General features: G+C 41.3%; 1 protein-coding gene across 1 annotated transcript in view; it reads left to right on the top strand.

The window, feature by feature from the left end:
- The window catches only part of LOC128638982 (dual specificity tyrosine-phosphorylation-regulated kinase 1A), a 596,957-nt gene extending 585,492 nt beyond the window's left edge, over positions 1-11,465 (top strand). Inside the window, exons 6-7 of the mRNA XM_053691124.1 lie at positions 9,209-9,312; positions 9,606-11,465. Coding sequence (XP_053547099.1) covers positions 9,209-9,312; positions 9,606-10,118 — 617 coding nt within the window. The 3' untranslated portion in view covers positions 10,119-11,465. The remainder of the gene's footprint in view (positions 1-9,208; positions 9,313-9,605) is intronic.
- Positions 11,466-16,631: the final 5,166 nt, after the last annotated feature.

The raw sequence follows: 16,631 nt of genomic DNA, 5'->3' as shown, positions 1-16,631 counted from the left end.
GTCAGAAAGTCAAAGATTCTAAATACTTGTCGAGCCCTTTAGTCCACTCCTCAGCCGTCAGTGGCTCAGTGCATGGAGGTAATCGGATTGATGGTGGCGACAATGGACATCATACCGTTTGCTCGGTTTCACCTCAGGCCTTTGCAGTTAAGCATGCTCCGGCAGTGGAATGGAGATTATACGGACTTGTCTCCTCGAATAACCCTAGATCAAGAGACGAGGGTCTCTTTTCAGTGGTGGTTGTCTCTGGATCATCTACCCAGGGGACGTGCTTTCACAGACCGTCATGGATGATTGTGACAACGGACGCCAGCCTTTTAGGATGGGGAGCTGTATGGGGATCTTTAAAGGCTCAGGGAGTTTGGACTCAAGCAGAGTCTCTTCTTCCCATCAACATCTTAGAACTAAGAGCGATCTTCAATGCTCTTCGGGCCTGGCCTTTTCATCAGATTCCAATCAGACAACATGACAGTGGCTTACATCAATCATCAGGGACGAACGAGGAGTTCCTTAGTGATGACAGAAGTAACCAAGATAATCCAGTGGGCGGAGGCCCATTCCTGCCATCTGTCAGCAATCCACATTCCAGGGGTGGAAAACTGGGAGCCAGATTTTCTGAGCAGACTTTTCATCCGGGAGAGTGGCAACTCCATCCGGAAATATTTTCCAAATCCTTCAGCCTAGCATATCTATTCCCTCCGTTTGCACTGCTTACCCGGGTTATTGCTCGAATCAAACAGGAGAAGGCATCAGTGATCCTCATCACTCCTGCCTGGCCTCGCAGGATTTGGTATGCCAATCTGGTGGACATGTCATCTGCCACCTTGGACACTTCCATTAAGGAAGGACCTTCTCATTCAGGGACCCTTCCTTCACCCGAATCTAGCTTCTCTGAAGCTGACTGCTTGGAGATTGAACACTTAATCCTATCCAAGCGAGGTTTCTCTGATTCGGTCATAGATACCTTAATTCAGGCACGTAAATTTGTAACTAGAAAGATTTACCATAAGATATGGCGTAAATATCTTTATTGGTGTGAATCCAAGGGCTACTCATGGAGTAGAGTTAGGATTCCTAGGATTTTGTCTTTTCTCCAAGAAGGATTGGAGAAGGGTTTATCAGCGAGTTCCCTAAAGGGTCAGATCTCTGCTTTTATCTATTTTGTTACACAAGCGTCTGGCAGATGTCCCAGATGTTCAGTCTTTTAGTCAGGCTTTGATTAGAATCAGGCCTGTGTTTAAACCAATTGCTCCTCCATGGAGTTTGAATTTAGTTCTTAGGTTTCTTCAAGGGGTTCCCTTTGAACCTATGCATTCCGTAGATATTAAGTTGTTATCTTGGAAAGTTTTATTTCTTGTTGCCATCTCTTCTGCTCGTAGAGTGGATGAGCTTTTGGCATTGCAGTATAATTCGCCTTGCCTTATTTTTCATTCGGATAAGGTTGTGTTACGTACCAAACTTGGTTTCCTTCCTAAGATTGTTTCAGACAAGAACATTAATCAGATTGTTGTTCCTTTGTTGTGTCCTAATCCTTCTCAAAAGGAACGTCTGTTGCACAATTTGGACGTGGTCCGTGCTTTTAAGTTTTATTGCAAGCAACTAAAGACTTTAGTCAGTCGTCTTCTTTATCGTTTTTTCTGGGAAATGTAAAGGTCAGGAAGCTACGGCTACCTCTCTTTCACTTTGGCTGAAGAGTATCATTCATTTTGCGTGTGAAACTGCTGGACAGCAGCCTCCTGAAGGAATTATGGCTCATTCTACTAGGGCGGTTGCTTCCTCATCGGCATTCAAAAATGAAGCTTCTGTAGAACAGATTTGCAAAGCTGCAACTTGGTCCTCTCTTCATATTTTTTTCTAAATTTTACAAATTTGATACTTTTGCCTCTGCTGAGGCTGTTTTTTGGAGAAAGGTTCTTCAAGCAGTGGTGCCTTCCGTTTAGGGTTCCTGTCTTGTCCCTCCCTTTTCATCCGTGTACTCTAACTTTGGTATTGTATCCCACAAGTAATGATGAAATCCGTGGACTTGTCTCTTTAAAAAGAAAAGAAAATGTATGCTTACCTGATAAATTTGTTTCTTTTTAGACACGATGAGTCCACGGCCCGCCCTGTTCTGAGACATGCTAATTATTTGTAAACTTCAGACACCTCTGCACCTTGGCTTTTCCTTTCTCTTCCTAACTTCGGTCGAATGACTGGAGTGGGAGGGAAGGGAGGAGCTATATATAGCAGCTCTGCTGTGGTGCTCTTTGCCTCCTCCTGCTGACCCAGGAGGTGAATATCCCACAAGTAAGGATGAAATCCGTGGACTCATCGTGTCTAAAAAGAAACCAATTTATCAGGTAAGCATAAATTTTCTTTTTTTGTTTGTGGTTTTCTTAGGAAAACGCAAGAGACAGAAAGCTATGGCTACTTCTTTCTTTTTGGCTGTAGAGTATCTTACGTTTTGCATATGAGACTGCTGGACAGCAGCCTCCAGAGAGAGTTACGGCTCATTCCATGAGGGTTGTTGCTTCCTCATTGGCGTTCATAAATGAAGCTTTTGTGGAACAGATTGGCAAGGCTGCAACTTGGTCCTATCTTCACACTAAGTTTTACATGTTTGACACTTTTGTCTCGGCTGAGGCCGCTTTTGGGAGATAGGTTCTTCAAGCAGTGGTGCCTTCCGTTTAGGTTCCCTGTCTTTTCCCTCCCGTATCATCTGTGTACTCTAGCTTGGGTATTGAATCCCATTAGTAATTAAGATGATCCGTGGACTCATTGTGTCTTAAAAAAGAAAAGAAAATGTATGCTTACCTGATAAATGTATTTCTTTTTTGACACGATGAGTCCACGGCCCGCCCTGTTCTTTTAAGACAGGTTGTGGGTTATTGTAAACTTCAGACACCTCTGCACCTTGGTTTTTCCTTTCTCTTCCTAACTTCGGTCGAATGACTGGAGTGGGAGGGAAGGGAGGAGCTATTTAACAGCCCTGCTGTGGTGCTCTTTGCCTCCTCCTCCTGACCAGGAGGTGAATATCCACATTAGTAATTAAGATGATCCATGGGCTCATCGTGTCAAAAAAGAAATACATTTATCAGGTAAGCATAAATTTTATTTTTTAGGGCTATCCCATTGTGAGTAAAGGATACTCCATTTGCAGCTCAATCAGATTTCCTCTCACTGGGATTCCTTTTGTAGCATGTTGGGTTAACACTCAGCGTGTCCCAGCATTGTGAAAACAGTCTGTTTTGTTAGATATAATGGTTTGATGTAAGATGTGCGTATAATACTGTATTTCTTCTATAAAGGTAAGACGAGTCCACAGATTCATCCTTTACTTGTGGGATATTATCCTCCTGCTAACAGGAAGTGGCAAAGAGCACCACAGCAGAGCTGTCTATATAGCTCCTCCTTGGCTCCACCCCCAGTCATTCTCTTTACCTACTCTAAGTATTAGGAAGGGTAAAATGAAAGAGGTGATAAAATATTAGTTTTTAATTTCTTCAAGCAAGAGTTTATTTTAAATGGTACCGGTGTGTACTATTTACTCTCAGGCAGCAGATGGATGAAGACTGCTGCCTGGAGGAGGATGATCTTAGCATTTGTAACTAAGATCCAGTGCTGTTCCCACAGAGGCTGAGGAGTACAGGAAACTGCAGTGTGGGGAACGTTTTCATGCTATGCAGCAGTGAGGTATGTTCAATCATATTTTTCTGGAAAGACTGTGTATTTCAGAAAGGCTGACATTATACCCAGGAGGGTAAGGGTAAGCAGTAATCCTAGAGCTAAAAGAAGGGCATTACTAAGCTTGCATAAGGGGCCAATTACAAATATGGTTGACACTGAGTTGTAAATGTTTGTGGGCAAACGTTTTTATGATTTGGGAGTGCTTTAACGTTTTGGGCAACTTTATTGAGGGCACACGTGGCTTAACCTTTGGGTCTCAGACCCCACATGGCTAGTTATAACTGCTCTGGTGCGGTTCTTTGAGGCTGTGGAGACATCGAGTGAGATGGGCGTGGCCTATTTTCGCGCCTCAGATGCGCAGTAAGTTTTTCTCAGCAAGCTCTAACTCCTGAGGGCCCTGGTGGATGTTTTGGGCCAAATCGAAGCTTTAACCCCACATTTTCTATCCCCTAGGGCAGGTAGGGCCACAGCAGGGCTGTGGCAAGGTGCTGAGGGTGTTTTTTCAGGATCTGGGCCTATTTTCAATCCGGTTTGCAAATTAAAGGGTTAAATGCTAAAATTCCTTGTGGGGCAATCTTAACTACTTATATTGTGTCTGCATACAAAATTTTGATAAATTTGGTGCATGTTTAGGCTGTTTTGCAGAACGTGTATGCTTTTTTTCTCTTAAAGGCGCAGTACCGTTTTTTAAGTTTATTTTTTTCACTAAAGTGTTTTCATGCTTGTTTGTAGTCATTACTAGCCTGTTCAACATGTCTGATATTGAGAAAAGTCAATGTTCAATATGTTTAGAAGCCATTGTGGAACCTGCACTTAGAATGTGTCCCTGAAAGGTCAATAAATTGTAAAGAACATATTTTAGCTACTAAAAGTATGTCGCAATATGATTCTCGGTCAGAAGGGAATCGGGTTATGCCATCTAATTCTCCCCAAGTGTCATAACTGTTAACGCCCGCACAAGCGACGCCAAGTACTTCTAGTGCGTCTAATTCTTTCACCCTGCAAGATATGGCCGCAGTTATGAATACTACCCTCACAGAGGTTTTATCTAAGTTGCCTGGGTTGCAGGGGAAGCGCAGTAGGTCTGGTGTGAGAACAAACGCTGAGCCCTCTGACGCTTTATTAGCCATATCCGTTCTGAAGTGAGGGATTTGCTGGCTGAGGGAGAGATTTCTGATTCAGGAAATATGTTCCCTCAGACAGACTCAGATATGACGGCTTTTAAATTTAAACTAGAACACCTCTGCTTATTGCTCAGGGAGGTTTTAGCGACTCTGGATGATTGTGACCCTATTGTAGTTCCAGAGAAATTGTGTAAAATGGACAGATTCCTAGAGGTTCCTGCCTACACTGATGTTTTTCCGGTCCCTAAGAGGATTTCGGAAATTGTTACTAAGGAGTAGGATAGACCATGTATTCCGTTCGCTCCCCCTCCTACTTTTTAGAAAATGTTTCCCATATCAGACGCTGTGCGGGACTCGTGGCAGATGGTCCCTAAGGTGGAGGGAACTATTTCTACCCTGGCTAAGCGTACAACTATACCTATTGAGGACAGTTGTGCTTTCAAAGATCCTATGGATAAAAAATTAGAGGGTCTCCTGAAGAAAATATTTGTTCATCAAGGTTTTCTTCTCCAACCTATAGCGTGCATTGTTCCTGTAACTACTGCAACGTCCTTTTGGTTTGAGGCTCTGGAAGAGGCTCTTCAGGTTGAGACCCCATTAGATGATATTCTGGATAGAATTAGGGCTCTCAAGCTAGCTAATTCTTTCATTACAGATGCCGCTTTTCAATTGGCTAAATTAGCGGCGAAAAATTCAGGTTTTGCCATTTTAGCGCGTAGAGCGTTATGGCTTAAGTCCTGGTCTGCTGATGTGTCATCAAAAGCTAAGCTTTTAGCCATCCCTTTCAAGGGTAAGACCCTATTCGGGCCTGAACTGAAAGAGATCATTTCAGACATCACTGGAGGGAAAGGCCATGCCATTCCTCAGGATAAGACGAATAAGATGAGGACCAAACAAAATAATTTTCGTTCCTTTCGAAACTTCAATGGTGGTCCCTCTACCTCTTCCCCTGCGGCAAAGCAAGAGGGAAATTTTAAGTCTCCAAGTCAGTCTGGAGACCTAACCAGACTTGGAACAAGGGTAAACAAGCCAAGAAGCCTGCTGCTGCCACCAAGACAGCATGAAGGGGTAGCCCCCGATCCGGGACCGGATCTAGTAGGGGGCAGACTTTCTCTCTTCGCTCAGGCTTGGGCAAGAGACGTTCAGGACTCCTGGGCTTTAGAAATAGTAACCCAGGGGTATCTTCTAGATTTCAAAGATTCTCCCCCAAGGGGGAGATTCCATCTTTCTCAATTGTCTGTAAACCAGACAAAAAGAAAGGCGTTCTTACGCTGTGTAGAAGACCTATATACCATGGGAGTGATCTGCCCAGTTCCGAAAACAGAACAGGGGCAAGGGTTCTACTCCAATCTGTTTGTGGTTCCCAAAAAAAGAGGGAACCTTCAGACCAATTTTGGATCTCAAGATCCTAAACATATTCCTCAGAGTCCCATCCTTCAAGATGGAGACCATTCGGACTATTTTGCCAATGTCCAGGAGGGTCAATATATGACAACTGTGGACTTAAAGGATGCGTATCTACACATTCCTATCCACAAAGATCATCACCAGTTCCTCAGGTTCGCCTTTCTGGACAAGCATTACCAGTTTGTGGCTCTTCCCTTCGGGTTGGCCATGGCTCCCAGAATTTTCACAAAGGTGCTAGGGTCCCTTCTGGCGGTTCTAAGGCCACGGGGCATAGCTGTGGCGCCTTATCTGGACGATATCTTAATCCAGGCGTCGACTTACCAACTAGCCAAGTCTCACACGGCCATCGTGTGGAAGGTGAACGTAAAAAAGAGTTCAGTTATCCCTCTCACAAGAGTTCCATTCCTGGGAACTCTGATAGATTCGGTGGATATGAAAATTTTTCTGACGGAGGTCAGGAAATCAAAAATTTTATCCATCTGCCGAGCTCTTCATTCCATTCCTCGGCCGTCAGTGTATGGAGGTAATCGGCTTAATGGTAGCGGCAATGGACATAGTTCCGTTTGCTCGCTTGCATCTCAGACCACTGCAACTTTGCAAGCTCAAACAGTGGAATGGGGATTATGCAGATTTATCTCCTCAGATAAATCTGGGCCAAGAGACCAGATACTCTCTCTACTTTGGTGGTTGTCGCAGGATCATTTGTCTAAGGGAATGTGTTTCCGCAGGCCAGCGTGGGACGACGGACGCCAGCCTATTGGGCTGGGGTGCAGTCTAGAATTCCCTGAAAGCACAGGGTTTGTGGACTCAGGAGGAGGCTCTCCTCCCAATAAATATTCTAGAATTGAGAGAGATATTCAACGCGCTTCAGGCGTGGCCTCAGCTGGCGTCGGCCAGATTCATAAGATTTCAGTCGAACAATATCACGACTTTAGCATTAATCAATCATCAGGGGGGAACGAAGAGTTCTCTAGCGATGATAGAGGTTACCAAAATAATTTGATGGGCAGAGACTCACTCTTGCCATCTATCAGCAATCTATATCCCAGGAGTGGAGAACTGGGAAGCGAATTTTCTAAGTCATCAGACTTTTCATCCGGGGGAGTGGGAACTCCATCCGGAGGTGTTTGCACAATTGATTCAGCAATGGGGCACACCAGAATTGGATCTGATGGCGTCTCGTCAGAATGCCAAACTTCCTTGTTACGGGTCCAGGTCAAGGGATCCTCAGGCAGTACTGATAGATGCTCTAGCAGTACCCTGGTCGTTCAACCTGGCTTATGTGTTTCCACCATTTCCTCTCCTTCCTCGTTTGATTGCCAGAATCAAACAGGAGAGAGCTTCAGTGATTTTGATAGCACCTGTGTGGCCACGCAGGACTTGGTATGCAGACCTGGTGGACATGTCATCTCTTCCACAATGGACTCTGCCACTGAGACAGGACCTTCTGATTCAAGGTCCGTTCCAGCATCCAAATCTAGTTTCTCTGCGACTGACTGCTTTGAGATTGAACGCTTGAACTTATCCAAGCGGGGGTTCTCTGAGTCGGTCATAGATACCTTGATTCAGGCTCGAAAGCCTGTCACCAGGAAAATTTATCATAAGATATGGCGTAAATATCTTTTGTCCTTTCTCCAAGAAGGATTGAAAAAGGGGCTATCAGCTAGTTCCTTAAAGGGACAGATATCTGCTTTATCAATTCTACTGCACAAACGTCTGGCAGAAGTTCCAGACGTTCAGTCTTTCTGTCAGGCTTTAGTTAGAATCAAGCTTGTGTTTAAACCTGTTGCCCCGCCATGGAGTTTGAATTTAGTTCTTCAAGGGGTTCCGTTTGAACCTATGCATTCCATAGATATTAAGCTTCTATCTTGGAAAGTTCTGTTTTTAGTTGCTATCTCTTCGGCTCAAAGAGTTTCTGAACTATCTGCATTGCAATGCGACTCACCTTATCTTGTTTTCCATGCTGATAAGGTGGTTTTGCGTACCAAACCTGGATTCCTTCCTAAGGTTGTTACTAATAAGAATATTAATCAGGAAATTGTTGTTCCTTCTATGTGTCCTAATCCTTCCTCTAAGAAGGAGCGTCTATTGCACAACTTGGACGTGGTTCGTGCTTTAAAGTTTTACTTGCAAGCGACCAAAGATTTCCGTCAAACATCTTCTTTGTTGTCTATTCTGGAAAACGTAGAGGTCAAAAAGCTATGGCTACCTCTCTTGCCTTTTGGCTGAAAAGCATCATCCGTTAGGCATACGACAGCCTCCTGAAAGAAATACAGCTTACTCTACTAGAGCGGTGGCTTCCACATGGGCTTTTAAAAATGATGCTTCTGTTGAACAGATTTGTAAGGCTGTGACTTGGTCTTCGCTTTATACCTTTTTCTAATTTTAGAAATTTGATACCTTTGCTTCTTCAGAGGCTATTTTTGGGAGAAAAGTTCTTCAAGCAGTTGTGCCTTCTGTTTAACCATCTGTCTTGTCCCTCCCGTTCATCCGTGTCCTGTAGCTTTGGTATTGTATCCCACAAGTAAAGGATGAATCCGTGGACTCGTCTTACCTTTATAGAAGAAAAGTAAATTTATGCTTACCTGATAAATTAATTTCTTCTATGGTAAGACAAGTCCACGGCCCGCCCTGTCATTTTAAGACAGATTATATTTTTTTGATTTAAACTTCAGTCACCTCTGCACCTTGTAGTTTCTCCTTTTTCTTCCTGTACCTTCGGTCGAATGACTGGGGGGTAGAGCTAAGGGAGGAGCTATATAGACAGCTCTGCTGTGGTGCTCTTTGCCACTTCCTGTTAGCAGGAGGATAATATCCCACAAGTAACGGATGAATTTGTGGACTCGTCTTACCATAGAAGAAATTAATTTATCAGGTAAGCATAAATTTACTTTTTACAATAGTAAAATTGTGTCCATGCATGTATCAAACACACAAGATTTATAAGTGCCGTAGTGATGTGATGGACATAATTATAGTTTGGTTGCTAACTACAGTTTATTTTACTGCAGGTGGATCTAGTGGCTCTTCTAATGATAATCGTAATTACCGGTACAGCAACAGATATTACAACAGTGCTGTAGCCCACACAGATTATGAGATGCAAAGTCCACAGGTATGCACATTTTGCAATTTTATAAAATCTTTGCAGGTTAATTGCATAGAAGAAAATCTTTCACCACACTGTGGATGAATTTTGCACAAATATGAACTTCTGCTTCAAAAAAAAAATATATATATATATATATATATATATATATATATATATATGTATATGTATCTTTTTTTTTTTTTTTTTTTTTCTCTTGTAAAACATTTTGGAATTTTCATTTGTGCAGTTTCAGATGCATGACAGATGAGTTTTAAAAGTTCTGTAAACACTAATTATTATTTTTTTCCCCCCTTTAGGCTCATTCTCAACAGCAAATAAGACTGTGGGCTAGTGGAGATGTTCCAATCACAAACAGTGATTCCTACCCTCAGATCTTACCTCACAAACCGACTCCCAGTCAACCGCAGCATTTTCATGGAAATGAGCCACATCACCCTCACCCGCTGTATCATCACGTAAACAGGCCTCACTATCATCGGCAGCTCATCACCTCCTCCTCTCCACAAATCCCAGAGTCCATGGAGCTCAGCTTGGGACACAGACATCCCCAGTCTTCCTCTTCATTGCACCCACATCACCCTAGCTTAGACTGCACTCCTTTTGGCTCCTCAAACTTACATTTAGGGGTTTCTGCTTTTCGGACTAGAACAGTCAGTGGGCATAATGATTCAGGTGTGCCTCTGAATTATCCCTACTCTAGCAACACATCCAGCATGGTTGGACCACCTCATATCCGAAACAGGACGGAAACTGACGAGAGTGCTATGTTAGGAGTTTGTGTCCCTCAGAGTACAGCAGCAAGCTCTTGATGATTCTTTAATGTAAAATTAAAGCCATACCAATAATAGAAATACTGAATTCAAAGGAGGGCTGGCAGGCTGAAGGGTGGGGTTGTGGAAAAGGGTGAGCTGGCTTTTATCACAACCATCAAAATGTCAAGGTGTAGCTGTTAATGTGAATTGTTTATTTATTAAAAAAAAAAAAATCACTACGAGAGGAGTGTGAAGTGTGTGTTGACCATGAGAAGCAGTTTTTAACAGACTTCAATGGACCTTTTTTATTTTATTTTTTTTATTGCTTTTGACACACTGGTAGAAGTTAACCTGTGCAAAGACTTCAAGACATTTCCAATGCTTCCATTTCTATCATAATTTCCTCTTCAGAAGAAGCAGGATATCCAGACTTACTTTGCACGTCAGTGAACTCGTTTACAGGCCAAACATCACTCTGCAAAACACTGTCTGTGCCAGTTGCCCTTCGCTGCCATTTTAACATTCATTCAGATTCCTGTGTTGTCCCTAACCTAATTATACCAACCTTGCTAGGGTGCATATAATGCACTTCACTGGAATAACCTTGGCTGCTAACTCCACTCTATCAACTGGAATTGCTGCTAAAACTCTTAACAATTTGCTTTAGAAACCTAAAGGTTCCCATGTCTTTTATTTATGACTTCATACTCAGTCAGTTTTAGCTGTTTCAGGAAAGATATTTTTAGGAGCCATTTTTTTTTTTTTTCTTTTTTTAATTATTATTATACAGATTTAATGCTGCAGAAGTTCAGTGTCTTTCTTCACCCACGTTTCTTTCCTCTTTACTTTGAGGTTGACACAAATTACTTTGCACACTGAATTCTGGTTTTGACACTAACTTTTTACTATTGCATTTTAAATGTTTTTCTTTTCTTAATTTTATTTTTTTTCTGGAATCTTATGTTTAGTGTGCCTCATACTGGCACATACCCATGGGTAATGTAAGATGCTAAGCCCTTGCTTCAGTATTAATACCAGTCACTTACAGTGCTAGGTGCTGTAAAAGTAGGGATTTTTTTTTTCAAGGCTTTCAAAATGTAAAGACAAACCTGTCCTTTTTTCATATCTCTGTGGATAGTAACGTACTGTTTTTTTTTTTTATTATTATTTTTTTTTTAATTTATTGTACCAAAGATGGTATTGAAGCATCACTTTAAAATATCAGACATGTAAAATGATTGTCTTTTAAATGTTTCCTTTTCTGTTCTTACGTGTTTAATTGGGCTTAATTCTGAATCATGTGTAGTTGCTGTTGGACTCCAAGGCCTTTCACATTCATGTTTGTTTCAAGTATTGTGGGTGTTTTGGAGGATCCTAAAAATAAAGTAATAGACAGCTACAGAAGATCAAGACGTCAGTCTGATTGTGTGTGGAAACCTGAAATTCTCTGTTAGAAAGTATCGTTAAATTAACAGCAACAATTTATCAATTTTGTAAAATATTTTCAAAGTGCTCAGTTGCTCTGGTTACTTAAAAAAAAAAAAAAAGTTAATTGACATGTCTGGTAACTAAAACAAACCATTTTGTTGCTGCCAAAGGATTTATCCATACAGTACACTGAACATCCATTTGGCAGCAGATAGGGTAAAAATGATGACCCATTTATGGGGTGCAACTATACAGGTAGTGTGAAATCATACATTGACATTTCCAAATCTATGTATGCCAAACTTCTGTTGTGTACTGTCTGGCATGCTTGTTATCCATAAAATTACTATGCTGTTTTTATTTCTGCTTTTGTATATCAGAGTTTATTAATGTTTATGCACATTTATTCAAGTAAAGAAAACTCTTTAATGCCTCTAATTTAAAATGTATAGCAGTGTGGCATTGTCTAGGCTTTACTTTGTCTGCTTTATTTGGGGAACTCCAATATTAAGTTAATTGACTAGAGTTTGCTGATTTTAATAATTCTTTGATTGCAAAATAACATACTTAAAGTTTTTTATTACAATGGTTAACCACCCTAAAATCCATTCTTAACCAGAAGTTTAAAGTATGAAAACTGGGCATTCCACAAAAAATTAAAGTTCTAAATAGACTTGCATTTTCAACCATACTTTGTTTGCTTAATATGCAAGTTTGTCCGTTATTATTAAGGCAAACTCTGCAGTGGTTTTGAGCATATTAATGTACTTTCTTTCCAAATGCAGGGAGAATCCACAACTTCATTCATTACTGTTGGGAATATCAACACCTGGCCACCTGGAGGAGGCAAAGACACCCTAAAAGCTATAAATATCCATCCCACTTCCCTATACCCCAGTCATTCTTTGCCTTTCGTTGCTAAAGGAGGATGGCAGAGAAGAGAGTCCTTTAATGGGTATTTCTTTTGCATGTACTGAGTCCACGGATTCATCCTAACTTGTGGGATATTGTCCTTCCTGACAGGAAGTAGCAAAGAGAGCACCACAGCAGAGCTGTCTATATAGCTCCCCCCTTAACTCCACCCCCCAGTCATTCTCTTTGCTGGCTCTAAGCAGGAAGAGTAAAGAGAAGATGTGTTAAACTGTTAGTTTTATTTTATCTTCAATCAAGTGTTTATTTTTAAATGGTACCGGTGTTTTACTATTTACATTCAGGCAGGACATAGATGAAGATTTCTGCCTGGAGGATGATCTTAGCATTTGTAACTAAGGTCCACTGCTGTTCCCACAGAAGCTGAGGAGTACAGGAAAACTTCAGTGTGAGGAACGGTTTCTTGCTATACAGCAATGAGGTATGTTCAGTCATATTTTCTGCAGAGACTGTGTTAACTCAGAAAGGCTGACAGTGTCCCCATTAGGGGAAGGGTAAGCAGTAATCCTAGTGTTATCAGAGGTTTTTACTAGCTTGCATAAAGGGTTAATTTTTTGTGGGCACTCAGTTTATGTGAATTTGGGACAAACGTTTTTGTGTCTGGGAGTAACGTTTTCTGTTTTATGGGACATTTGCTTGAGGGTTCTTTTGGGTTGTTTATAACCCACATGGCTTTCAGGCAGGGTTTGTTAGTTTTGTGTATGCCCCAGCAACATCGAGTGAGGTGGGCGGGTCCTACATTTACAAGCAGCAAGCAACTTCTCCTGAGGTCCTGAGAGTCTTCTGAGGGACTAATTGAAGCTTTAAACCCCATATTATCGCTTCCTAAGGGCAGGTAGGGCCACAGCAGAGCTGTGGCAAGGTGCTTTAGGGTTTTTTTAACAGGTTTTAGACATATTTCAATCCAGTTTTTTTCATTTGGGGGTTTATTGTTTATTAACTTGTGTTGCAATCCTTCTAAAGCTTAGTGGGTACACTGTTAAAATTTAAGAAAAATTGAAGCAATTTTAACCTGTTTTGCAGTTTGTGTATGCCTTTTCTCTTGTTAAGTGTATCCAGTCCACGGATCATCCATTACTTGTGGGATATTCTCCTTCCCAACAGGAAGTTGCAAGAGGATCACCCATAGCAGAGCTGCTATATAGCTCCTCCCCTCACTGCCATATCCAGTCATTCTCTTGCAACTCTCAACAAAGATGGACGTAGTAAGAGGAGAGTGGTGTATTATAGTTAGTTTTTTTAACTTCAATCAAAAGTTTGTTATTTTTAAATGGTACCGGAGTGTACTGTTTCATCTCAGGCAGCATTAGAAGAAGAATCTGCCTGTGATTTCTATGATCTTAGCAGAAGTAACTAAGATCCACTGCCGTTCTCACATATTCTGAGGAGTGAGGTAACTTCAGAGGGGGAATGGCGTGCAGGTTTCTCTTGTAAGGTGTATCCAGTCCACGGATCATCCATTACTTGTGGGATATTCTCATTCCCAACAGGAAGTTGCAAGAGGACACCCACAGCAGAGCTGTAATATAGCTCCTCCCCTAACTGTCATAGCCAGTCATTCTCTTGCAACTCTCAACAAGCTAGGACGTTGTAGGAGAGAGTGGTTAAATATAGCTAGTTTATTTTCTTCAATCAAAAGTTTGTTATTTTTAAATAGTACCGGAGTTGTGCTATTTTATCTCAGGCAGTAAATAGAAGAAGAATCTGCCTGAGGTTTCTATGATCTTAGCAGGTTGTAACTAAGATCCATTGCTATTCTCACATATGTCTGAGGGGATTACACAGATGAGGTAACTTCAGCGAGAGAATGGCGTGCAGTTTATTCTGCTATCAGGTATGTGCAGTTATAATTTTTTCTAGAGATGGAAAACACTAGAAAATGCTGCTGATACCGGATTAATGTAAGTTAAGCCTGAATACAGTGATTTAATAACGACTGGTATCATGCTTACTCCCAGGGGTAATACCCTTATGATATTGCAATATAAAACGTTTGCTGGCATGTTTAATCGTTTTTATATATGCTTTGGTGATAAAACTTTATTGGGGCCTAGTTTTTTCCACATGGCTGGCTTAAATTTTGACTAGAAACAATTTCCACTGTTGTAGTATAAAAGTTACAGTTGGTGCAGTTAAAATTACAAACTGTGACTTCCAGCTTCCCTCAAAGGCCCTCTGAATGCTATAGGACATCTCTAAAGGGCCCAAAGGCTTTCCAAAGTCGTTTATTGGGGAAGGTAGGGCCACAGCAGCTTGCTGTGGCAGTTGGTTGTGACTGTTAAAAAACGTCTATTTCGTTTTTTTGATCCGTTTTTTGAACTTAGGGGTTAATCATCCATTTGCAAGTGGGTGCAATGCTCTGTTAGCCTATTATACACACTGTAAAAATTTTGTTTGATTTACTGCATTTTTTCACTGTTTTTCAAATTCTGACAAAATTTGTTTCTCTTAAAGGCACAGTACCGTTTTTTATATTTGCTTGTTAACTTGATTTAAAGTGTTTTCCAAGCTTGCTAGTCTCATTGCTATTCTGTATAAACATGTCTGACATAGAAGAAACTCCTTGTTTATTATGTTTAAAAGCCATGGTGGAACCCCCTCTTAGAATGTGTACCAAATGTACTGATTTAATTTTATGCAATAAAGATCATTTTCTGTCTTTAAAAAATGTATCACCAGAGGAATCTGACGAGGGGGAAGTTATGCCGACTAACTTTCCCCACATGTCAGACCCTTTGACCCCCGCTTAAGGGACTCACGCTCAAATGGCGCCAAGTACATCTAGGGCGCCCATAGCGTTTACTTTACAAGACATGGCGGCAGTCATGGATAATACACTGTCAGCGGTATTAGCCAGACTACCTGAACTTAGAGGTAAGCGAGATAGCTCTGGGGTGAGACAAAATGCAGAGCATACTGACGCTTTAAGAACCATGTCTGATACTGCCTCACAATATGCAGAAGCTGAGGAAAGAGAGCTTCAGTCAGTGGGTGATAATGACTCAGGAAAGATACCTGATTCTAATATTTCTACATTTAAATTTAAGCTTGAACACCTCCGCGTGTTGCTTAGGGAGGTTTTAGCTGCTCTGAATGACTGTGATACCATTGCAGTGCCAGAGAAATTGTGTAGACTGGATAAATACTTTGCAGTGCCGGTGTGTACTGATGTTTTTCCAAATACCTAAAAGGTTTACAGAAATTATTAATAAGGAATGGGATAGACCAGGTGTGCCGTTCTCTTCCCCTCCTATATTTAGAAAAATGTTTCCAATAGACGCCACCACATGGGACTTATGGCAGACAGTCCCTAAGGTGGAGGGAGCAGTTTCTACTCTAGTAAAGCGTACTACTATCCCTGTCGAGGACAGTTGTTTTTTGTTTTTTTTAGATCCAATGGATAAAAAAATAGAGGTTACCTTAAGAAAATATTTTTCTTTCATGTAATTAGCAAGAGTCCATGAGCTAGTGACGTATGGGATATACATTCCTACCAGGAGGGGCAAAGTTTCCCAAACCTTAAAATGCCTATAAATACACCCCTCACCACACCCACAATTCAGTTTTACAAACTTTGCCTCCGATGGAGGTGGTGAAGTAAGTTTGTGCTAGATTCTACGTTGATATGCGCTCCGCAGCAAGTTGGAGCCCGGTTTTCCTCTCAGCGTGCAGTGAATGTCAGAGGGATGTGAGGAGAGTATTGCCTATTTGAATGCAATGATCTCCTTCTACGGGGTCTATTTCATAGGTTCTCTGTTATCGGTCGTAGAGATTCATCTCTTACCTCCCTTTTCAGATTGACGATATACTCTTATATATACCATTACCTCTGCTGATTCTCGTTTCAGTACTGGTTTGGCTTTCTACAAACATGTAGATGAGTGTCCTGGGGTAAGTAAATCTTATTTTCTGTGACACTCTAAGCTATGGTTGGGCACTTTGTTTATAAAGTTCTAAATATATGTATTCAAACATTTATTTGCCTTGACTCAGAATGTTCAACTTTCCTTATTTTTCAGACAATCAGTTTCATATTTGGGATAATGCATTTGAATTAATCATTTTTTCTTACCTTTCAAAAATTTGACTCTTTTTTTCCCTGTGGGCTGTTAGGCTCGCGGGGGCTGAAAATGCTTCATTTTATTGCGTCATTCTTGGCGCGGATTTTTTTGGCGCAAAAATTCTTTTCCGTTTCCGGCGTCATACGTGTCG

The sequence above is a fragment of the Bombina bombina genome, chromosome 8 (genome assembly GCF_027579735.1).
Source record: "Bombina bombina isolate aBomBom1 chromosome 8, aBomBom1.pri, whole genome shotgun sequence".
NCBI classification, from domain to species: Eukaryota; Metazoa; Chordata; class Amphibia; order Anura; family Bombinatoridae; genus Bombina; species Bombina bombina.
The sequence above is the reverse complement of the archived record's forward strand: the minus strand, read 5'-3'. Positions and strand labels throughout refer to the sequence as shown.